Here is a 21,000-nt window from a genome sequence, read left to right on the forward strand (position 1 = left end):
AGTAGAATAATCCCAAAATTGAATCCAGCCCAGTTGAAAGACAACAACAACTAAGCAATAATCAGAATAAAAAGGATTGGCCTAATCTACAGAAGGCACTGATAGATGCAGCAACAGAAACCATCCTTGCAACCAGAAAGAATAAACACCCATGGTGGATGCCAACATGTGATAAGCCAATAGAGGAGAGAAGAGAGGCATGGGTGAAATGGAACTGCAACAAAAGCATGGAAAACCATACAGCCTTCCTAACAATCAGAAAGAACACAGCCAAAACAATCAGAAATGTTAAGAGGCAATATAACAACATCATAGATCAGACAGAGAAAGACTTTCAAAGGAACAACACCGGTAACTTACACAAAACTCTTAAAATCTCAGACAAACGCTTACTCAGTCCCAACACTTTACCTTTGAGAACCAGACAGGGAACTGAAAATGAACAATATAGATTGCACTACAGCCCTTGCAAAATATTTTGATGGTCTCCTCAATGCAGAAGGACCCGAGGAGAAACTACAATTTCAACCCAGATTACTATTAACCCTGACTCCCTTCCTCCTACCAAAAAAGAAATCAAACTTATCATCTCTGAACTGAAATCCAACAGAGTAGCAGGCGAAGATGGCATCATTGCAGAATTACGGAAACATGCAAATGAAGAGTCAATTGACAGTATCCACAGGATCATAACTGACATCTGGACAATGGAAACACCCACCCACTGCTCAAGAAAGGAGACAAGTTAGACCCTAACAACTATAGAGGGATCTCTCTCCTATCAGTGACTTACAAAATCTTCTCCAAAGCATTGCTAAAAAGAGTGGAGGCACAATTAGACTCCTGTATAGGAGAGTATGAAATTGGATTTAGGAAGTCAAGGTCATGCATAGAACAGATTCTCAAACTCAAAACTATCTTTAGCTACAAAAACCTCAGCGCCTCACCCAATGTAGCAATTTTCGTTGACTTCCAGAAGGCCTGCGACTCGGTAGACAGACAGTCCCTCTTTGAGACCTTAACTGAAATGGGACTGGATAAGAAAACTTTGAATCTTGTGAAGGCTACTCTAACAAACACCATGTCCAAAGTCAAATTTAGAGGGGTATTATAAAAAAGCTTCAAGATCAAAACACGTTTTAGACTGGGAGATTGTTTGTTCCCCATCCTGTTTAACTGTCTGTTAAGGAAGGTCATTTGGGAATGGTTGAATACACCAGCTGACAACTCTGAATTAAAAATTGGCTACAAAAAACAAAAAACAAGTTAACGGTCACTTGCTTAGCCTTCGCAGATGACCTCACACTCTTAGCTTCAAGTATGGAAGAAGCTACATACCAGCTATCCTCCCTCGAATGCATAGCAGCTAAAGTAGGGCTGAAGATCACTGTCAACAAAACAGAATTTCTGACCAACATCAGAGAAGCACCCAACTTCATTTCTTTGGGGACAAAATAATACGAAAGGCCAACTCATTCAAATATCTTGGAGAATGGATAACCCCAAATATTAATGAGGACTTTGTAATGAAGAGTAGATGCACTAAATTAGAAAGAGCTTATCATCTTTGTAAGAACATATATAAGTCTAAATCCCTCTCCTTGAATCTTGAACTACAACACCGTAGTAAGACCATCTTGTACTGTATGCCTCAGAATGCCTAAACATGACCTGAAAAGGACAACTCAGAAACTGGAACTGAAAGAGTGAAAGATCCTCAGAAAGATTATGGGTCCCATTAAAGAAAGAAATGGGTACAGAATCAGGTACAACAAAGAACTGTACAGTAAAATAGAGAGCATTACAACAGCTATGAGGAAGAGAAGACTAATGTTCTATGGTCACATAGTCAGGATGGACAGCCAGAGACTCACTTCAAGGCTCTTCAACACTGTATCTAGGGAGAAAGCAACAAATGCCAAATGGACAAATTTAGTTCAGAAAGAACTACAATACATAAACATTGATCACACAGACATTTACAACCGAGATAAGTTCAGAAAGTTAATCATGACAACTGACTCTCTCCAGTCACTAACAGCTAAATCACTGCATCTAGGAGTAGGAGTGAAGGGCCGATGACCTTCAATGTTAGACCCCTTAAAACAACAAGCATCATCATCAGTAGGAGTGAAACAGACTCAAGAAAAAAAAAGACATCCATAGCGCTAGAATGAAGGAATACTATGTTAAGAAGAAGAAAAAAGCTCACCAGAATTAAGAACCACATGGTCCATTGTAGGCCTAAACGAAGAATAATAATAATAATCAAGACAGCTACATTCACAATATTTGCACCAGAAAAATTCCAATACTTTTCTTATTGTCCTTCTCACAGATAGCAGGAAATCCAAAGAAATCATGAAGAAATTTGAAAACACTCATCTTGTAATCTGAAAATGTTAAAGAAAGTCAACCTTGTTCCACTGTTAACAGATTTGTCAGAGCTTGATAAATGAAAAATGCATTCCATGCACACACTTTTTTCCTCAAAAGGATTCATATTGGATTGTCTCTTGTGCAACCATCTTGTCTTTTTCCTAATTATGATTTACCATGTTATTTATTATTTAGCACTGCGGTAATAAAATATCAGTGGAGAAATACGGGATGAGAGTCATCCGATAATTACACCTTGCAAGATGAACAGTACAATCACCAACAACGCAGTATTGTATTCACTATACTCACTATTTTGAAAGGACAAGAGAAAAATTAAAGAACACACATTTGTTTTAAAATGTTTTGTGTTATTTTGAATGTATCCATTTCATGCTTTTCTTCATTTCATTTCTTTTACACTTATACGGATTTATTTGGTTTGGGTATCTATTTTCTATAAATGTTTTAACTCTGGCATAAATGTGAATCACTTCTTTACATACACGAGGAAACTGAGTCAATAGTTGGAGTTTCAGTTCATGAAAAATGCCTTTCCATTTGTAAAATGAATTAGGCTCACCATAAAGTGTTTTAAAACCTAGTTCAAATGTGTCTACCATTTTCTTCCAGCTTTCAGAAGGGATGGTCAATCCACCACTCCTATCCAAGTGTCAGCAGCAGATGGTACATCCTTTGAAAAAGTCATCAAAGTAGGGACTTTGTCTCCAACTCTGAAGGCTATATAGCCAGTGTGTAAGTCAGAGTTTCATTTTTCGCCCACCATCTGCTTGGTTGTTCAATTTAGTGGAGGGAGTCCTTTTCACATTATGCAATCAGGTTATCTATTTTGGCCAAATTTTCTTCCTCTTCCCATTCAACTGACATTCTTAGCACCGGTCGTCACTGTCTGCCATGCTTATAACGCCTTGCCACTCGCTTCCATTTCCATGCTAAACAGCAAACAGCTACTAGTTTATGTTTTTCTCACAGAAGCACTAGAATGATTTCCCTCTTGACAGATTCCTTAATTCCAGTAGGCTAGAAATTAACTTGTTAAGTACATGTTTCAGTTATTAACGAAGTGTTTGTGATTGTGAATGAGTTTCTTATTGAATATTGAATTTTCACGACCACCTTGTAATTGAACCCGACTTTCAACCTATTAGGTCATGTTACGTACATTTAGTACGTTTTGAAGAGATGTTAAGTACAGAACAAAAATGGCCACCCAGACACCAGTGGGATCCGAACCCACAACCTCCCGGTTTTGCATCGGTTGCTCTACCAATTGAGCTATGGTGGCATAGGCCATTTTTGTTTTGTTGGAAAGGATCTAAGCTACAGGTCTGGCAATACTGCCATCACACTGTAGAGTGCGTTTAAGTTGCCCATTAAGGGTCAGTCAATGAATATTGAATTTTCACGATCGCATTGTAATTGAAACCGACTTTCAACCTATTAGGTCGTGCTATGTACATTTAGTACATGTTGAAGAGATGTTAAGTACAGAACAAAAATGGCTAACCAGACACCAGTGGGATCCGAACCCACAACCTCCCGATTATGATCGGTTGCTCTACCAATTGAGCTATGGTGGTCTAGGCAATTTTTGTTTTGTTGGAAAAGATCTAAGCTACAGGTCTGGCACTACTGCCGTCACTCTGTTGCACCCGCTCACCTCCTGAGTCCCAGACTAGCCTTAATCTCAGGGGTGATCAGTTCGTAAAAGATGTTAAAAATTTTAATCATTCAAAATAAAAATATATATAGGCGCACCAATGAACACAGGGATGAATGTGGCATGCATATTAAGGTAGGGTGCGGCTCATTCATAGATACTAATTACAGGACTCCACAATAGGACTAGGAAGTGACTACTTAAATTCCATGGGTATATTGGACTAACTACAATAAAAAATGAAAACTGTTTCCTATTGAATTTGCAATAAGGAGCAATTTATTAACTTAATTCGCAAACTGCAAGTCATGACAATTATTACACTTAGAAATTTCCATCCTGAAAAAGAATACATACATTTGGATTCACCTCACTACTCTGGTAGTGTGAAATATTTGGTGAATTCACCTCATTGGTCACTGGGGATTGAATCCACGTCCATATGAGTGGACATTTCACCGCTGGAAATCTTCTTTCGGAGACGTGGGCATGAGAGTAAACTATATACCGTCATCTTTACGTTCCGTTGGATATGAGTCACTTACTGGGTAATTACATTCTAGTAGGCTGGATTCCCACTGTGGAAATGTTATCGTATCTAAAACGGGAACTAATTGTACGGGCAAACTCTAGCCTAATATAACCAGATTTACAAACATGTCAGAGGTAGCTCGTCAACTCAAAGATTATCTCAATATTTACATTTGTCAATACAATAACGACGTACAGAAAGGTTCCTTATTATAAACGCACAATTAAGACATGTGCTGTCCGTGGGTTATTTCGCACATACTGCCAACAATCTCCCATATGGAAAACCAATGATGGTTCCGATCAATTCGACACATGACGACTGTCCCTATCATATCTCCTATGATTATTATATACAGTAATTATCATTATCATTATTTATCTGATCATTATCATATACTGTGATTACCATCAATATTTTATTATTATCATTTATTTCAATTATCATCCTATATTTGATTATTACACTGACTGACAGAGCAAATGCAACACCAAGAAGGAGTGGTTCGAAAGGGATGAAAGTTGGGGAAAAAACAGAGACGGCACGGACGAATAATTGATGTTTATTTCAAACCGATATGCAGGTTACACAATGCGCACGGCATCGACTCAGTAGGATGTAGGACCACCGCGAGCGGCGATGCACGCAGAAACACGTCGAGGTACATAGTCATAAGAGTGCGGATGGTGTCCTGAGGGATGGTTCTCCATTCTCTGTCAACCATTTGCCACAGTTGGTCGTCCGTACGAGGCTGGGGCAGAGTTTGCAAACGTCGTCCAATGAGATCCCACACGTGTTCGATTGGTGAGAGATCCAGAGAGTACGCTGGCCACAGAAGCATCTGTACACCTCGTAGAGCCTGTTGGGAGATGCGAGCAGTGTGTGGGCGGGCATTATCCTGCTGAAACAGAGCATTGGGCAGCCCCTGAAGGTACGGGAGTGCCACTGGCCGCAGCACATGCTGCATGTAGCAGTGGGCATTTAACATGCCTTGAATACGCACTAGAGGTGACGTGGAATCATACGCAATAGCGCCCCAAACCATGATGCCGCTTTGTCTAGCGGTAGGGCGCTCCACAGTTACTGCCGGATTTTACCTTTCTCCACGCCGACGCCACACTCGTCTGCGGTGACTATCACTGACAGAACAGAAGCGTGACTCATCGGAGAACACGACGTTCCGCCATTCCCTCATCCAAGTCGCTCTAGCCCGGCACCATGCCAGGCGTGCACGTCTATGCTGTGGAGTCAATGGTAGTCTTCTGAGCGGACGCCGGGAGTGCAGGCCTCCTTCAACCAATCGACGGGAAATTGTTCTGGTCGATATTGGAACAGCCAGGCTGTCTTGCACATGCTGAAGAATGGCGGTTGACGTGGCGTGCGGGGCTGCCACCGCTTGGCGGCAGATGCGCCAATCCTCGCGTGCTGACGTCACTCGGGCTGCGCCTGGACCCCTCGCACGTGCCACCTGTCCCTGCGCCAACCATCTTCGCCACAGGCACTGCACCGTGGACACATCCCTATGGGTATCGGCTGCGATTTGACCAAGCGACCAACCTGCCCTTCTCAGCCCAATCACCATACCCCTCGTAAAGTCGTCTGTCTGCTGGAAATGCCTCCGTTGACGGCGGCCTGGCATTCTTAGCTATACACGTGTCCTGTGGCACACGACAACACGTTCTACAATGACTGTCGGCTGGGAAATCAGGGTACGAAGTGGGCCATTCGCCAACGCCATGTCCCATTTATCGTTCGCTACGTGCGCAGCACAGTGGCGCATTTCACATCATGAGCATACCTCAGTGACGTCAGTCTACCCTGCAATTGGCATAAAGTTCTGACCACTCCTTCTTGGTGTTGCATTTGCTCTGTCAGTCAGTGTATCATTTATCATCCGGGATGATTATATGCTAACCTTTGCCGACATTTCAAACGAAGGGTCATTTTTCCTTGTAATTAATCCGCACAAATTAATGATCAGTTTCATAAAAAATTATTATTATTATTATTATTATTATTATTATTATTATTATTATTATTATTATTATTATTATTATTATTATTATTATTAGAGATTATCATATTCATAACACTGAATCGTCGTCCATTAAATATTTTAATTTCCTTTCATTATTATTATTCTCAGAAATAATATTGCAAGTTCTACTTCTATTTCTTCTTCTTCTTCTTCTTCAAATTATTATTATTATTATTATTATTATTATTATTATTATTATTATTATTATTATTATTATTATTATTATTATTATTATTATTATTATTATTATTATTTCCATCAGTGGAGATTATCATTATCGTATCACTTATTCATCATGGATTTAATATTTTAAATTTATTTCACCATTATTATTCTCAAAATAATCTAATAAATTCTTCCTATTATTCCTCTTCAAATTATTATTATTATTATTATTATTATTATTATTATTATTATTATTATTATTATTATTATGATAACTTAATGTCGCATGTTATACTGCTATTAACTAGATTTATGTTTAATGCATAAGCTTTTACAATTTTGGTCTAGTTTGGCACTAAGCACTTGATTAAGACAAGATTTACTTGGATCATTATTATTATTAAATTGAAAGTTTTATATTTTAATTTCCACTCTGTAGAATTTAGTCACATATGTTAATCCCATTATGAACCACCAAGATCCGACTTACATCGGTTGGGACATCACGGTATTCGGAACCGCATCCTTCATTTTCGTACTGCTGTTAATTTTATGGGAACACCATGTCCTCCCAAGACAAATCTCAAATCCCATGGCAACTCACATCTGGGAAAATACACCCAATACCTGCGATTGCTAAATTATTCCTTCCTTTTCATTTGAAGTCCATTTATTCCACTGGAACTCTTCAAACATTTAATTCACTAATTAGTCCTCGGTGCGTGGATTCTGCCACTCATAACACCGAAATCGGCATATTATGTCGTCTTAGGCCGCGAGATTAATCTATTTCTTCATCAACATCAGTACGGCTCAATTTTCACCTCATGCCGGATTTTTGTCCTGCACGAATTCCAACAAAAAATAGGCTCAAACCACTCTGGGCTTTCAACATATCATGACCATCCTATACACGTGCCTCTATCGCTTCTAAACAAAATTTTATGGTTGTTATAGAGTCCAAAAATGTGAAATCAACAATTTATGTTAAAATCAAATTTACTGCCCGAATTAAAGTCTTGTACACCACATGTTATCTCCACAATGATTATTACTTTCACCAGCAAACTCTCAAATCATTATGATTATTATTATACTTTAACTTGCAAAATCACAAAGCATTATTATTATTTCCTTCACTTTAACTTGCAAACTCACAACATTATTATTATTATTATTATTATTATTATTATTATTATTATTATTATTATTATTATTATTATTATTATACTTTAACTTGCGAACTTACAAAGCATTATTCTTATTATTATTTCTCATGACCTTCCATACGCAAACACATAATTTACACACCCTGGCACTTTCATATATCTGGAGGTCTGGTAACAAATATGCCTAACTAAGGTACAAATAATCACTGCAGTGATTGAGAAATAAAAAAAAAACTGGGTTAGCATAAAAGAAAAACCTGACACTTGAAATGCACTTCAATCAAAGTATTCACAAACAGCATGCATTAATTGCAAGTTATAACCCATATTTACATTATATACAACAAACAAATAATCAATTAATTAGTCTAACCCATAATTACGTTAATGTAAATTAGTTCGTCCGCCTATCTTAAATAAATCATGGATTCGGGAAGCAATCCATTTGTTACGTTAAGTAACCATGATGAATTTACACTTATCCCCATCTTATCACGATAACATCCCCAAATATATTAATTTTGTGTACTCATTCCTGTGTAGAATTCCATTGTCTAATGGCGGTTGAGAAGCTTCATGGCCCCATATTGGTTTACTTGTTCATCTTGCGGGACTTTATAATACTAACAAAAAAACCCACTCCTGGGTGATTACCCATTATTAATACCTAAATTATGAATTTACAATGATTTATACAATAAAACACTTATAGGTTCCTAAACACCCATGACACTTTCACAATTCTTTTCTTCACTTGTGCCCGAAACACAAGTCATGACACTTTATGATACCCGGCGTGTATCGCGGTAGTCAACCTGCACTTTCTGACTTATTTCTAGGCCGCCTAGTGATCGCCACGCTCCTACAGTTCCCTGCTCCGGATAATTGTTTTACCATCTGTCTTGAACTTCTTAATTAAGACTCCACACACTGCCTTTCAAAAAGAAGTACTATCGGCTTTCCGTTGATCATTTATTTTCAATCACGTGAAACCTTTATAAATGTATTAACTTCAACATACAGTTATACTGATTACTAACACTCGGTACTATGAACGATCTGACTGTTTGTCTTCATTTTCATCACAACTCATGTACTTTCGGCTCTAACTGACTTATAATGCATCCCGAAGTACTGACTTGCAGAGTCAACGTGTCAGAGTATCAAAATATTTGAAATGACTGTATCTTGTGAGGTTCCACTTCTAGTATTTATGGACGATATGGTTTCCTGCGTGGATCATCCGCGGTCATACCAGAGGGAGGGGGGTTGGTTATCCTAAATTGACACTTGCAGGTGGATTTGGATCTCTTAATTTATGCCACTTAATAAACTGGCGATACACATTCATATGTCGTGTTCTGATCTCATATCGTTCGGAGATCACAAAGATATTACTTGATTTCGGTCCTCCACTTTTTCGCGCACTAATTCGGCGTCTATGCTGGTATGATCTATCTGACCAATGGCGATCCAGCGTGGGTCTATTCCTAGAATTCTATCTTTTAATTTATCAACCTTACAATTAATCAACATGGGGACGATATCTAAAAAATCCCATCTGTTCAATTCGGTGGTTGAAATATTTTAATTATTATTATCTGAGAAGATAACTGGAGTTCATATTGTATTCTGTCATGTTGGTGCATCTGTGGGCCCTTTAGAAATGTTATCATTGGCTGAAAGTGCAGTGGTTAGTTTAAATATCTCCCTTTGACAACTTGATAACAATATGCCTGGAGGCATGGAAAACTTTATTGCGACATTTTCTCCGAATTGGTGACACACTGGTTGCAACCTTGTTCAGGAATAAACACTCCCTCACTTCCTTGTAGCAATCTGCACTGTTGTTCTGAGTGCTCGATTTAATCCTCTTAGCTTTCGACAAGGAAATACATCACCCATTATGACAGGCTTAAAACTTGGTGACAGATTGTCGCAAGCACGCCTGACAATGTTGAAATCTGTCGATCCACACAAGACTGACAATGTGTATATTTCAATATTCTCATATGCTTGAATTTATTTTATAATCATCAAATCATGATACCTATGGTCCATCTCATCCGGGTACACTGTGGAGTGCGTTTAAGTTGCCCGTTGAGGGCCATTCAATGAATATTGAATTTCCATGACTGCATTGTAATCAAAACCAACTTTCAACCTATTAGGTCATGTTACGTACATTTAGTACATGTTGAAGAGATGTTAAGTACAGAACAAAAATGGCCATCGGACACCAGTGGGATCCGAACCCACAACTCCCGATTTTGAGTCGGTTGTTCTACGAATTGAGCTATGGGTTCGGATCCCACTGGTGTCCGGTTGGCCATTTTTGTTCTGTACTTAATCCGTTCGGTAGGCAATGCGGCGAGATCTGTGGCTGCAAGTCACTTGCTCGGTGGGGAACGCGAATATATCTGCTGAATCTAATTCTATTTTTATTTCTTAGCTGCCTGCCAGCAGCACTTTATTTCTTTTTCAGCAGCGTATTCTGGATGAGTATGCCCTCTTATGTGAATTTTTTCAAGTATATCCTCCCAGTGCCAATGTGTCATCCACGAGTTGCATCATAAAGAACACAGCTTATGTCTGGGCAAGAACAACCTAAAAATTATTTTGAATATTTGGTCCTTTCGTACTAAAATATCCATCCGCTGAAGCTTTAGCTCATCACCTAATCATCTCTTGGATGCAATAATATTGCTGTAGAAGAGATTTCTGGTGATTTATGATATTAAAAAGACCTCTCTGAAGACACATTAGAACTGTGATCTGATTTATTATCCCGAGTCTTGAGTTCTTCCTTCACGATAGGAATGTGTGTCTACTGCGAGCTACACAACATTTATTATTGCACGCATGTGTTCTGTAATACAGGCACAATTCATGATTTCCTTCCAAATTGCAGAGACCAGGGTTCTATTTGATTCTTTTTCTTAACTTTTTCCGCTAAAATCTTTAAAAGACCAGCCCCTAACATTAGAGGAAGATTATTTACGGGTCATGATGAACGAAATGTTGGAATTTGATGATGCTGATGATGCTTGTTTTTTAAAGGGGCCTAACATCTAAGGACATCAGCAATGTTGGAATTTAGTGGGGAGGATAGTGATCATAGTGAAGTAAGTTCTGCCAAAGGGGAAGCCTTAAGTGACAGGAATTTACCTGGAACAAGTACTGCAGGCTTGAATGTACAGGGTTCGGGCCCAGCTGATGCGAATGTTCAGCAGTCACGAAAGAGACAACACGTGTTCGATTCTAGTTCAAGTAGTGATCATAACAGTGACAGTGGTGACGATAATAATTCTATTCCATGCAGTGCAACATCTTCGTTAACTTAGACTGAAAATGGACAAAGAAGATCCCAACTGATTCAAAATTCCACCGTAATGTAACGGGAGAGTTTTCAGAGAAAACAAAACCGAGCGAAATATGTCAATTAGTCATGACGAGATATGCCAGAACATAGCTGAACAGACAAAAAATGCCCAGCAGAAACTCGTACATAAAACCCAGTTTAGTAAGATGAAACAAAGGAGTCGAGATCAAGACCGGGTCTGGACAAATAAGGACGAAATAAAGCTTCTTATGAGCATACTGTTGCTGAAGGGGATTGTACAGAAATCTAAATTAGGACATTACAGTATATTTTTTGCAATCGCTTGTTGACTATGTATATTTTCTATGAGCTGATGACAGAGAAGGGATTTATCATCGCCGGGCTGAGTGGCTCAGACGGTTGAGGCACTGGCCGGCCTTCCAACTCCTCTTGGCAGGTTGGATTCTGGCTCAGTTCGGTGGTATCCGAAGGGGCTCAAATACGTCAGCCTACTGGCATGCAAAAGAACTCCTGTGGGACTAAATTCTGGCACCTTGGCGCCTCCAAAATCCGTAAAAGTAGTTAGTAGAACATGAAGGCAATAACATTATTATTATTACTATTACTGTTATTCCTGTTATTATATTTTCCTCCACAGCTTTTTACAAAGTGGTGTATAATGGACAAATTACTCCCAAAACATACAAGATAAAGCCCGTATTTGACCACCTGGTAGCAAAATTTCTGTAAGCTTATACACCTGATGGCAGTGTCAGTTGATGAGGATCTCTTGTTATGAAAAGGGTGGCTAGGGCAGAAAATTTACATTTAAAAAAATAGAAAAGATCACGTTTCGGATTGGAATCATACGAATTATGCGAAGCCGGGACAGGGTATGTAACATGATCTGCTTCCGTGTGTATCATAATGAACAGCCATAAAAGACATAACACTGTAAAGACTGTAAATACTGTAAATAAAACCTGTAGTGTAGTGAAATATAGTCCGTGTGTGTCACTTATGAATTGTAGGTACATAAACTGGACCCCTTAAAAGCGCTAACCAACATGACAGAACCTTTTGTGAGTATTATAAATTATTCCATTATAAATCTTTTAAGTACATATAAACTTTGTAAATCTACAATTTACATGTATACAAAAAATTAATTCCATGCAGAGATTGTTAGTGAACAGCCTAAAATGTTTAGGTATAAGTTACTGGATACACGAAAGCCAGAGCTTTGCTATTGGGAAGAAACAAGCTCGGCATCACAGTGTGAAAGCACTTAGAACGTTCTTGCACAAAGTACTGAAAAATTAAAATAATAGGATTTTTCAACAATTAAATACACTATATTCAAATAAATGTTTCTCTTATGGCCCTTCTATAGTTCATCTTATTCTAAGATTGTTTTTAAGCAAAAAATTAAATACTTTCTTCAATCAGGGAAATCGCTCCCCACCTGGGAGTGAGCCGATGTGTACTGAGCTGGGGCTTAAGGGATTAACATCTCTTCAACACGTACTAAATGTACGTAACACGATTTAATAGGTTGAAAGTCGGTTTCGATTACAATGCGGTTGTGAAAATTCAATATTCATTGACTGGCCCTCAATGGGTGACTTAAACATACTCTACAGTGTGATGGCAGTAGTGCCAGATCTGTAGCTTAGATCCTTTCCAACAGAACAAAAATGGCCTAGGCCATCATAGCTCAATTGGTAGAGCAACTGACGCAAAATCGGGAGGTTGTGGGTTCGGATCCCACTGGTGTCTCCGGTTGGTCATTTTTGTTCTGTACTTAACATCTCTTCAACATGTACTAAATATACGTAACACAACCTAATAGGTTGAAAGTCGGTTTTGATTACAATGCGGTTGTGAAAATTCAATATTCATTGACTGGCCCTCAATGGGTGACTTAAATGCACTCCACAGTGTGATGGCAGTAGTGCCAGACCTGTAGCTTAGATCCTTTCCAACGGAACAAAAATGGCCTAGGCCATCATAGCTCAATTGGTAGAGCAACCGACGCAAAATCGGGAGGTTGTGGGTTCGGATCTCACTGGTGTCCGTTTGGCCATTTTTGTTCTGTACTTAACATCTCTTCAACACGTACTAAATGTATGTAGCACGACCTAATAGGTTGGAAGTCAGTTTGAGTTTCTTATTGGTCAGCTACGACTAAATAAGAATCACGTTTTAGGGACGTAAGGTATGTATTTCTAATGCATGGATTAAATTGTATTAACTGCGTTTAAATTTTTTGACTTTTAATTATCCTGTGCTTTTGTAGGCCTATGTATGTATCCGGGAAAAGAAAAGTAATAACGTTTAATTGTCGTAGGTGGTGGTTAGCTACAATGGAATACTGTTGTGTGCCATACTCTAAGAGTAGAGTGGAAAATTAAAGGGGATTTCATTTTATGAATTTCCATGCAATTCAGAGCTCAAATAGAAATGGCTCAGTGCTATTTTTAGAGATGTTTTGTACCCAGTTTTGAGGCAAAAATATCTTTCGTATGTGGACAGCATTTTTGTGAATCTGATTTTTGCCCTGGGTTGAAAATAAAGAAACTGAAAGATAATGTTTCCCCCAGTGTTTTTGAAGGGTTATCCTGCACATAAAATACCTAAAATAACCACAGAAAGGAGTGAAATTGTGAAACATAATATGAACCGTGGAAAGAAGAGGAAGATGGATGATGAGTACATAGTTCAAGGCAATAATGACGTTACTCCTTCTCCAGAAACAGGAAGAGGTGATGAAAACCCACATGACATGCAATGTACCAATCTGACAGATCATAATATCAAGTTCATTAAAGTTCAAACAGAAAATAATGCTAACAGTAATTTAAGTGCTGCAAAGTGTTTGTCGTCACTAAGAATAGAACTGTGATGTGCAAATAAAAAAATTAAACTATTAGAGACAGAGGTAGAATACCAGAGGAGGGAGTTGCACCAATATAACAACCAGCACTACACATGTTTAAAAAACATGCTAGAAATTAACGTATTGAAGCCTTCTAACATAAAATGTTCACATATTTTGGATCAAATTGTAAACTTTAATAAAAAATCACCCAGATGGCCAGAAAATTATTTAAAGCAATGTGTAATTTGGCAATTAATTTCACCTAAAGGGTACAACTTTGCTAGAAGCACTTTGTTTAAATTACCATCAAGGAGCACACTGAGTCACTATATAGGGGATACAACATCTGAAACAGGTGTAACAGACCTAGCGAAAGCCAGGTTTCAAGCAGAACTGGAAAGGCTGAATGAAGTCAAAATAATGTTTTCTCTAATTATTATTGATGAAATGTCTATCAAAGGACACTTCAGCACATACAAAAGCTCTTAGATGTGAAAATATATCCGATGGCATACCCAATTTTTAAGATGTGACAGAAAATAGGACAGTAGTGAACCATTTATTGTGCTTTCTGATAAATTACTTATCAACCAAGTACCAAATTACTGTGGCATACTACTACTTAAAGAAACTTTCTGGCCTCAAACTTCACACCCTAATGCTGTCAGGAATAAACAAGTGGAGGCTTGTGGTTTCATAATATTGATGAGGTTAGTTACTACAATCACAAAACTAATGCAAATATGATGAGATGATTATCTGAAGGAAAGGCAATAAAACCACAAATATATCATCTAGAAGACCAAAGCAGACCTTTATTTTTAGCTTTCGACCAGTGCCACATATTGACGAATACTAGAAACTTACTTCTAGAAAAGACAATGACAGACAAACATGAAGAAATAACAGGAAGACATATAGAAAACTTGTATGAACTGCAGTCAAAGGATATAATTTAGCCTGTTCCTTTCTTAACAAGGAAACACATTGCACCTACGAACTACAAGATGATGAATGTAAAAACAGTGAAAGAAGTATTCTCTACAGAGGTCATCACTGCTCTGGAATATATGAAGGAAAATTCTTCTCAGTTTTTCAGCTTTCAAGAATTGCAGTGCAACTATTACTTTCTTGAAATTTATAAAGAAATGGTTCGATGTTCATGACATAAATAGCACCAATGCACACCACCATAAAGAGAAAATGCACCTTTTTGACAGAAGCAATGAGAGGCTGTCTTGGTGGGAAAATGAATTTCCAGTGTATCTGGCAGAAATTAAGACATGCAGTGAAGAAAAGGCTACTGGATTTCTGAGTAAAGAAACATATAAAGCTATCCTACTGACTGCTGCTTCGACCGTTAAGTGTATCAAGTACCTTCTGTCCTCTGGATTCCATTTTGTACTAACGAGAACATTTAACGGTGATTCAATAGAGAATTTCTTCAGTAAATTACGACATATTTCAGGAATTGATGATATGTTGTATGGTAGGGCAGTAATATTCAGCATGGACAGGATATTAGAAACAGGCTTATTTTTATTATCATCCCACACAGAGAGAAGTAAAGGACAAATGAAGCAAAGATCACATCAGACAAGAATGTGCAGAGGAAAGAGGTTTTGCAGAGTACTATGCCAAGCTCAGTGAGGCTTAAACTGCCTTTATGAACCTCCACATAAGTTTAATTATTAAAAATATTTTTCCACACTATTTATGTTCTATTATGTTTACTGTAATTTTCATACACTCAGCATTGATCTAAATTTCAGGTCTTGGATTCATTACTATGGAACAAGCATCAATGATGTACATTGGAGGTTTTATAGTATATCAAGTGCGGAAGGAAACTCAAAGTAAACAGTGCTATTGGCTGATCGGCAAGAGTAAAATTAGTTCCCCACTGACAGATTTAATTTATATCAGAGATGCTTCAGATAAGCTGTGTTATCCAACTGAAGAATTAGTGTGGATAGTGACCATAATTTTCCAATTCTTGTGCAAAGTTTCAAAGTTTGTGCCTAGCAGAGTGTGTGAAATTTTGACTGATATTGTTCTGCCCAATTGAGAAAATCCCCTTTACTAATGTGCTCCTCATCTTCTGACAGCAGTCAAAATAAACAGTTAAGCAAGCTGATTTGTAAATTAGCAATTCCTATCTTACTTGAAAAAATTGCTTGCAAACAACAGAACAGTTTGAACATGTGAAGTACCTAAATGGAAAACCTTTAAATCAGAAGATATTAAGAGTATAAGCTGCCTGCAGCTGACGGGAATACAGCGAGGGACATTTTTGCAGCGCTCTGAGGTGAGTAGCGTAGGATCGTAACACTACTCCATGTACAGGGTTCCGGCTGAAGTGACGAGGCATTAAAAGCATAGCAGACAGTGATGCACCAGTTCAACCTCTCCTGGATAGAATGCTGAATCTTAAAACTCTGCAGTCAAGTAGGTTGAGATTTCCCAGCATTCTTTCTCAGTGTTCTGGATATTGCATTTCAGGGACAGTTTCAGCATCTTGTTGGACAATATAACTTTCTTGAGTTGAGATACAACTAGTAGCACTAGTGTGGTCATAGAATTGTCCAGTGCCACAAATTTAACTGTGGTATTTTAATCACATTTCGATGCAATAGGTTGTAAGATATGTAGATACTAGTAAAGTGTTCTAAACTAAAGGGTGTTTACTGTTTTTATTCCTGACGGAATGACGGGAATGATTCAACCCTAGATGTCTCCATTAAACGGCCTTATAAAGCAGATTTGCAGCATTTCTACTGTGAATGGAGGTACAGTTCTGAGGAAATGACACCTAGCGGATGACATAAGAAGCCTTCATTTTCTCAAATGTGTGAATGGATCCTGGATGCGTGGAAATTAATCCCAGCAAAGATGATATCCAAGAGCTTCAAAACAACATCAATTTCCAATGCAATGGATGGGACCGAAGATGATACGATGTGCGGTGCATTATCTGACAGTGGCCGTGACAGTGATAAAGTGTCAAGTGATGATAAATAGGTACCTTAAACTATTTTAATCACATTTGGATGCAGTAGCGTTTGGATGCAATAGGTTATAAAATATGTAGATACTAGTAAAGTGTTCTAAACTAAAGGGTGTTTACTGTTTTTATTTTAAAATTCTGAGTATAAGCCGCACCCCATTTTTACCTACCTAATTTTAGTAATAAAAGTGTGTCCTATACACATGTAAATACGGTATATAAAATTGTTCGACAAAAGATTCAGTACAATTACTTGACATCTAAGTCTTTACCTGGATTAGCTGCATCGATGTAATAAGCTGGACGTTCCATCGTCATATCCTCTGGTCGACCCCAGCACTCATTGTCAATCTGCGGATCACCAACTTGCCCGTACAGAACTGAATCATTCGCATGACACTTCAAGAAGTAGTCCGTGGCCCACCTGATAGCTCGCTTTGCCTCATCCAACTGACCAGCAATACAGTAACCATGCTCATAGGAAATCACTCCCCATGATAGCATCGTTGTGGTAAAGGCCATAGGGAAGCCAAACTTGACGTAGCCACCACCTAGAAAAAAATAAACCTAATTTCAAGTACCTTACTAAAATTAAAATTATTCAGTATTCACCTTAGATCCTATTCAGTATTTTACCTCCTGAGCCATTTGATGTGCATTGTACAGACTCTTGCTCTCTAACTTACAGTGTGTTTCAGGACAAAGAATATATTTTATACTTTTTTTTTTTTTTTTTTTACGTTTTGCATTATTCTATTTATGTTAAAGACATGGGCACAGTGGTGAAGAAAGCTTGAAACATCTTGCACTGTGTGTGAGTGAAAGGGTCAGGTCATACAGTATATTATGTTTTCAGTATGTAGGCTGACCATATGTCCTCCTTTTGGGAGAATAGTCCTCAGCAATATCTGTCCTCCTGAAATTTATGAGGATAGCAGAATGCCCAAATGTTCTCCTTTGTAGATTGTACATGTAAATGTCCCACTTTTTTGTAACAATGAAAAAGAGTAAGAACTATTTCATACATTCAGTGCTAGTCTGTACAAATGCTGCCAACTAATCATATTATTAGAGACGGGAATTTGCCTATTTGCCTATTTTATTCCAGTGTTCAGAAATGTAGGCTTTTGAGATATAAATCCATTTTAGGGTCTTTTTAGCTATGTTTTGTTGGTTTTATTGTACCTATAAATGCCTATTTCAGGGGTTTGTGCCTATTTGGAGTACATTATAATTGCCTATTTGATGCCTTTTGACTGTATTTAAAAGAAGTTGATTTTCTTCCTGTGCATTATGTTGTAGCTACAGTAGTGTGCTCGACAGAATTATCTTTTCTTTTCTCAATATCTGTTTATGCCACAAACAAAAATGGGAATTCTCAGAAGTCACCAAAAATAGTTCTCGGGAAATTTCCATCAGGAGAAATAAGGAACAATTTGACCTCGAAGAAGCCTTCAACCCCTCCAACCTCCTAAGACATAGGCGAGAACCAGTCAACGTCGAACTATGTTGCACAACCCATATGCCATGTACCTCCCTTTCGATGCAAACTGTTGTACGCATACGTTTTATGTTCAGAATGTGTTGTGATTTATTGTGAAGTGAAAGAAGAAGAAGAACTGTGTTTGTGGCAATGCCCAAAGAAAATGTCAAGCTTGCTGTAAGGAGGTAAGTTTGTTTGTTCCTTTTATCTTTTTTGTGATTGAGAACTATGGTCGCATTTTATTGTAGCATATATAGGCCTATTAATTTATGTATTGTGGCAAGTTGTTTTGTTACAGTGCTGTATTAGTCATGAACTTTCAATAATTTATATTCCTAAAATGTAAAGATCATTAAATTACTGAATGAAGAGTTAGAACGACAGTGGTCTCTTGTCATAGAATGGATGAAAATTAAATCGGTATTTTGAACTGTGATTCATTTCCTCTGAAAATAGAGACTGACAACTGAAATGCAATTTTTAAAACTCCATTAAAAAAATCATGGATTCTATTACAGACACAGGTTGCAGATCCAATGTAGCCCGGCTAGGACGATGCCACAGCGTGTTTTACAAGGTTGCCAAGACTATCTTTACAAGACCAGGCCAGCAAAAAGACCGTTGGTCTGGATTGGTGAGGTCCAGTTAGTAACCGCTGTGCTTTAGGGGAGGGGGGAGGGGAGGGCAAACAGTCTGAGGGGCATAAGCTCCCAGGTCAATAAGCCTCTAGCATCCTCTTTAGAGTCTTCCTAAATTGTGTCAAAAATAAGGTTATGGGCGCATGTCACGACAATTTCAAATTACGCAGTTTTTAATTTTCAACAAGGGTGGCGGCCTTGTCGGCACACATGATGCAGGATCTATTGCAGGCAATAGTGAAACGGGAATGCCCTGTGAGCATTTGCGTTCATGTATTTCTTGAGAAGAACGCACTAACACCTGAATGTATGGATTCAAAACGAGCGCCAAGCGTGCAGGCATCATGGGTAACAACATGCAGGTGAGCGCTGCTACAGAGTGCCGGCCAAGGCCAAGTGACGTCACACCGAAAGTTCTATTCGATTCGATGGCATTTCATCACGAACGGAAGGGCAGATCGTGATTTGAAGAATGTCACCTTGTAGACCTGGGCAACAAATGCTACTGCCCAAAATTTCATTAAAATCGGCGGAAGGATGGCCGAGATATGAATTTTTAAAGAAGCTCATATTTCCAGTCTGGCCGTCCGACCTTGAGCAATATAAAGGGGTCGCCAGCCTCGAAGAGAAGGGTGTGAGAGTGAGTACTTCGTCGTGAACCAGCCGTCTTGTTATTCGGGCCAGCTGATGTGATACAGTTCGTTACTGTGTCCGGCTAAGGACCGCCAGTTGAAAGTACGTGATACAAGTGTTGAAAGCCTTCTCAGTGGAGTCTAACTTCGTGTGTAAGCGGACTGCAAGCAGACTGTAAGTGGACTGTAAGCGGAAAGCTTAGTCACTTATAATATTGGTCTGTTGAGCCGAGTAACATTATTTCTTTTTATGAATTTTTGTATTGAAGAGAATGTACAGTAATCACTAGATATTTTGAAACTGTGCTTAAAGGACTTAGGGCATAAAGACTGTGCTTTAGTTGTTTCCTCTCCAAGAGACTGTGTTAGGTTATTTCGTGAAATTGTGCCCTAGTGAAAGTACAATTCTTTTTATGGACAGTGTCAATTTGTTTCATAAAGGACAGTGCCAACCTTTCTTTTAAAGACTGTATCAATTCACTCTGTGAGAAAAACAGTGTCGACATTTCTTGTCATAAGACTGTGCCAACCTTCATTTTCAAAAGACTGTGTTAATTCACTTTGCAGAACCGTGCTAACATTTTCTTTCATAAGACTGTGCCAATATTTCCTTTCAAAGACTGTGCTGATTCGCTTTGTGAAATACGGTACCTTTACTTCTTTTCAAGAGACTATGAAAGACTGTGTCTACATTTATTGCCGATAAGTTGTATTAAGTTACGTGTAATACTGTGCCTCAGGGGAAAATTTATCTCTGAGAAACTACGTGATTTTTTGTTAAGACTGTGTCGTAATAGAACTTGGTTCTTTTTCATGAGACCGTGTCATAAAATGTTTCTTTTCTGTCTTCGTAGAAACTTTAATTTATTTCTACATGTGCATGTGCTAGAACATTGCATGTGCTTCTCCGTACTCATTACAAACAGTATAAAGACTGTGTCCGTAGGACTTAAGTTATTTTCTTTTCGCACTGAGATTAAGTGAAGTGGTAAACAGTTGTATCTCAGAAAGTTCCAGATTATTTTCATTGCCTATCACATCGAGTTCGACAGTGACTATTGCACGAACAATAT

The 21,000-nt window shown here is 38.3% G+C and overlaps 1 protein-coding gene across 4 annotated transcripts in view; it reads right to left on the reverse strand.

Moving 5' to 3' along the window:
• Positions 1–21,000, reverse strand: part of LOC136875263 (endoglucanase E-4) — a 226,725-nt gene that overhangs the window by 116,573 nt on the left and 89,152 nt on the right. For all 4 annotated transcript variants that reach the window (XM_067148874.2, XM_068225319.1, XM_067148873.2 and 1 more), the window contains one exon: positions 17,447–17,725. In XM_067148874.2, coding sequence (XP_067004975.1) covers positions 17,447–17,725 — 279 coding nt within the window. The remainder of the gene's footprint in view (positions 1–17,446; positions 17,726–21,000) is intronic.

This window comes from Anabrus simplex, chromosome 1, assembly GCF_040414725.1.
Source record: "Anabrus simplex isolate iqAnaSimp1 chromosome 1, ASM4041472v1, whole genome shotgun sequence".
NCBI classification, from domain to species: domain Eukaryota; kingdom Metazoa; phylum Arthropoda; class Insecta; order Orthoptera; family Tettigoniidae; genus Anabrus; species Anabrus simplex.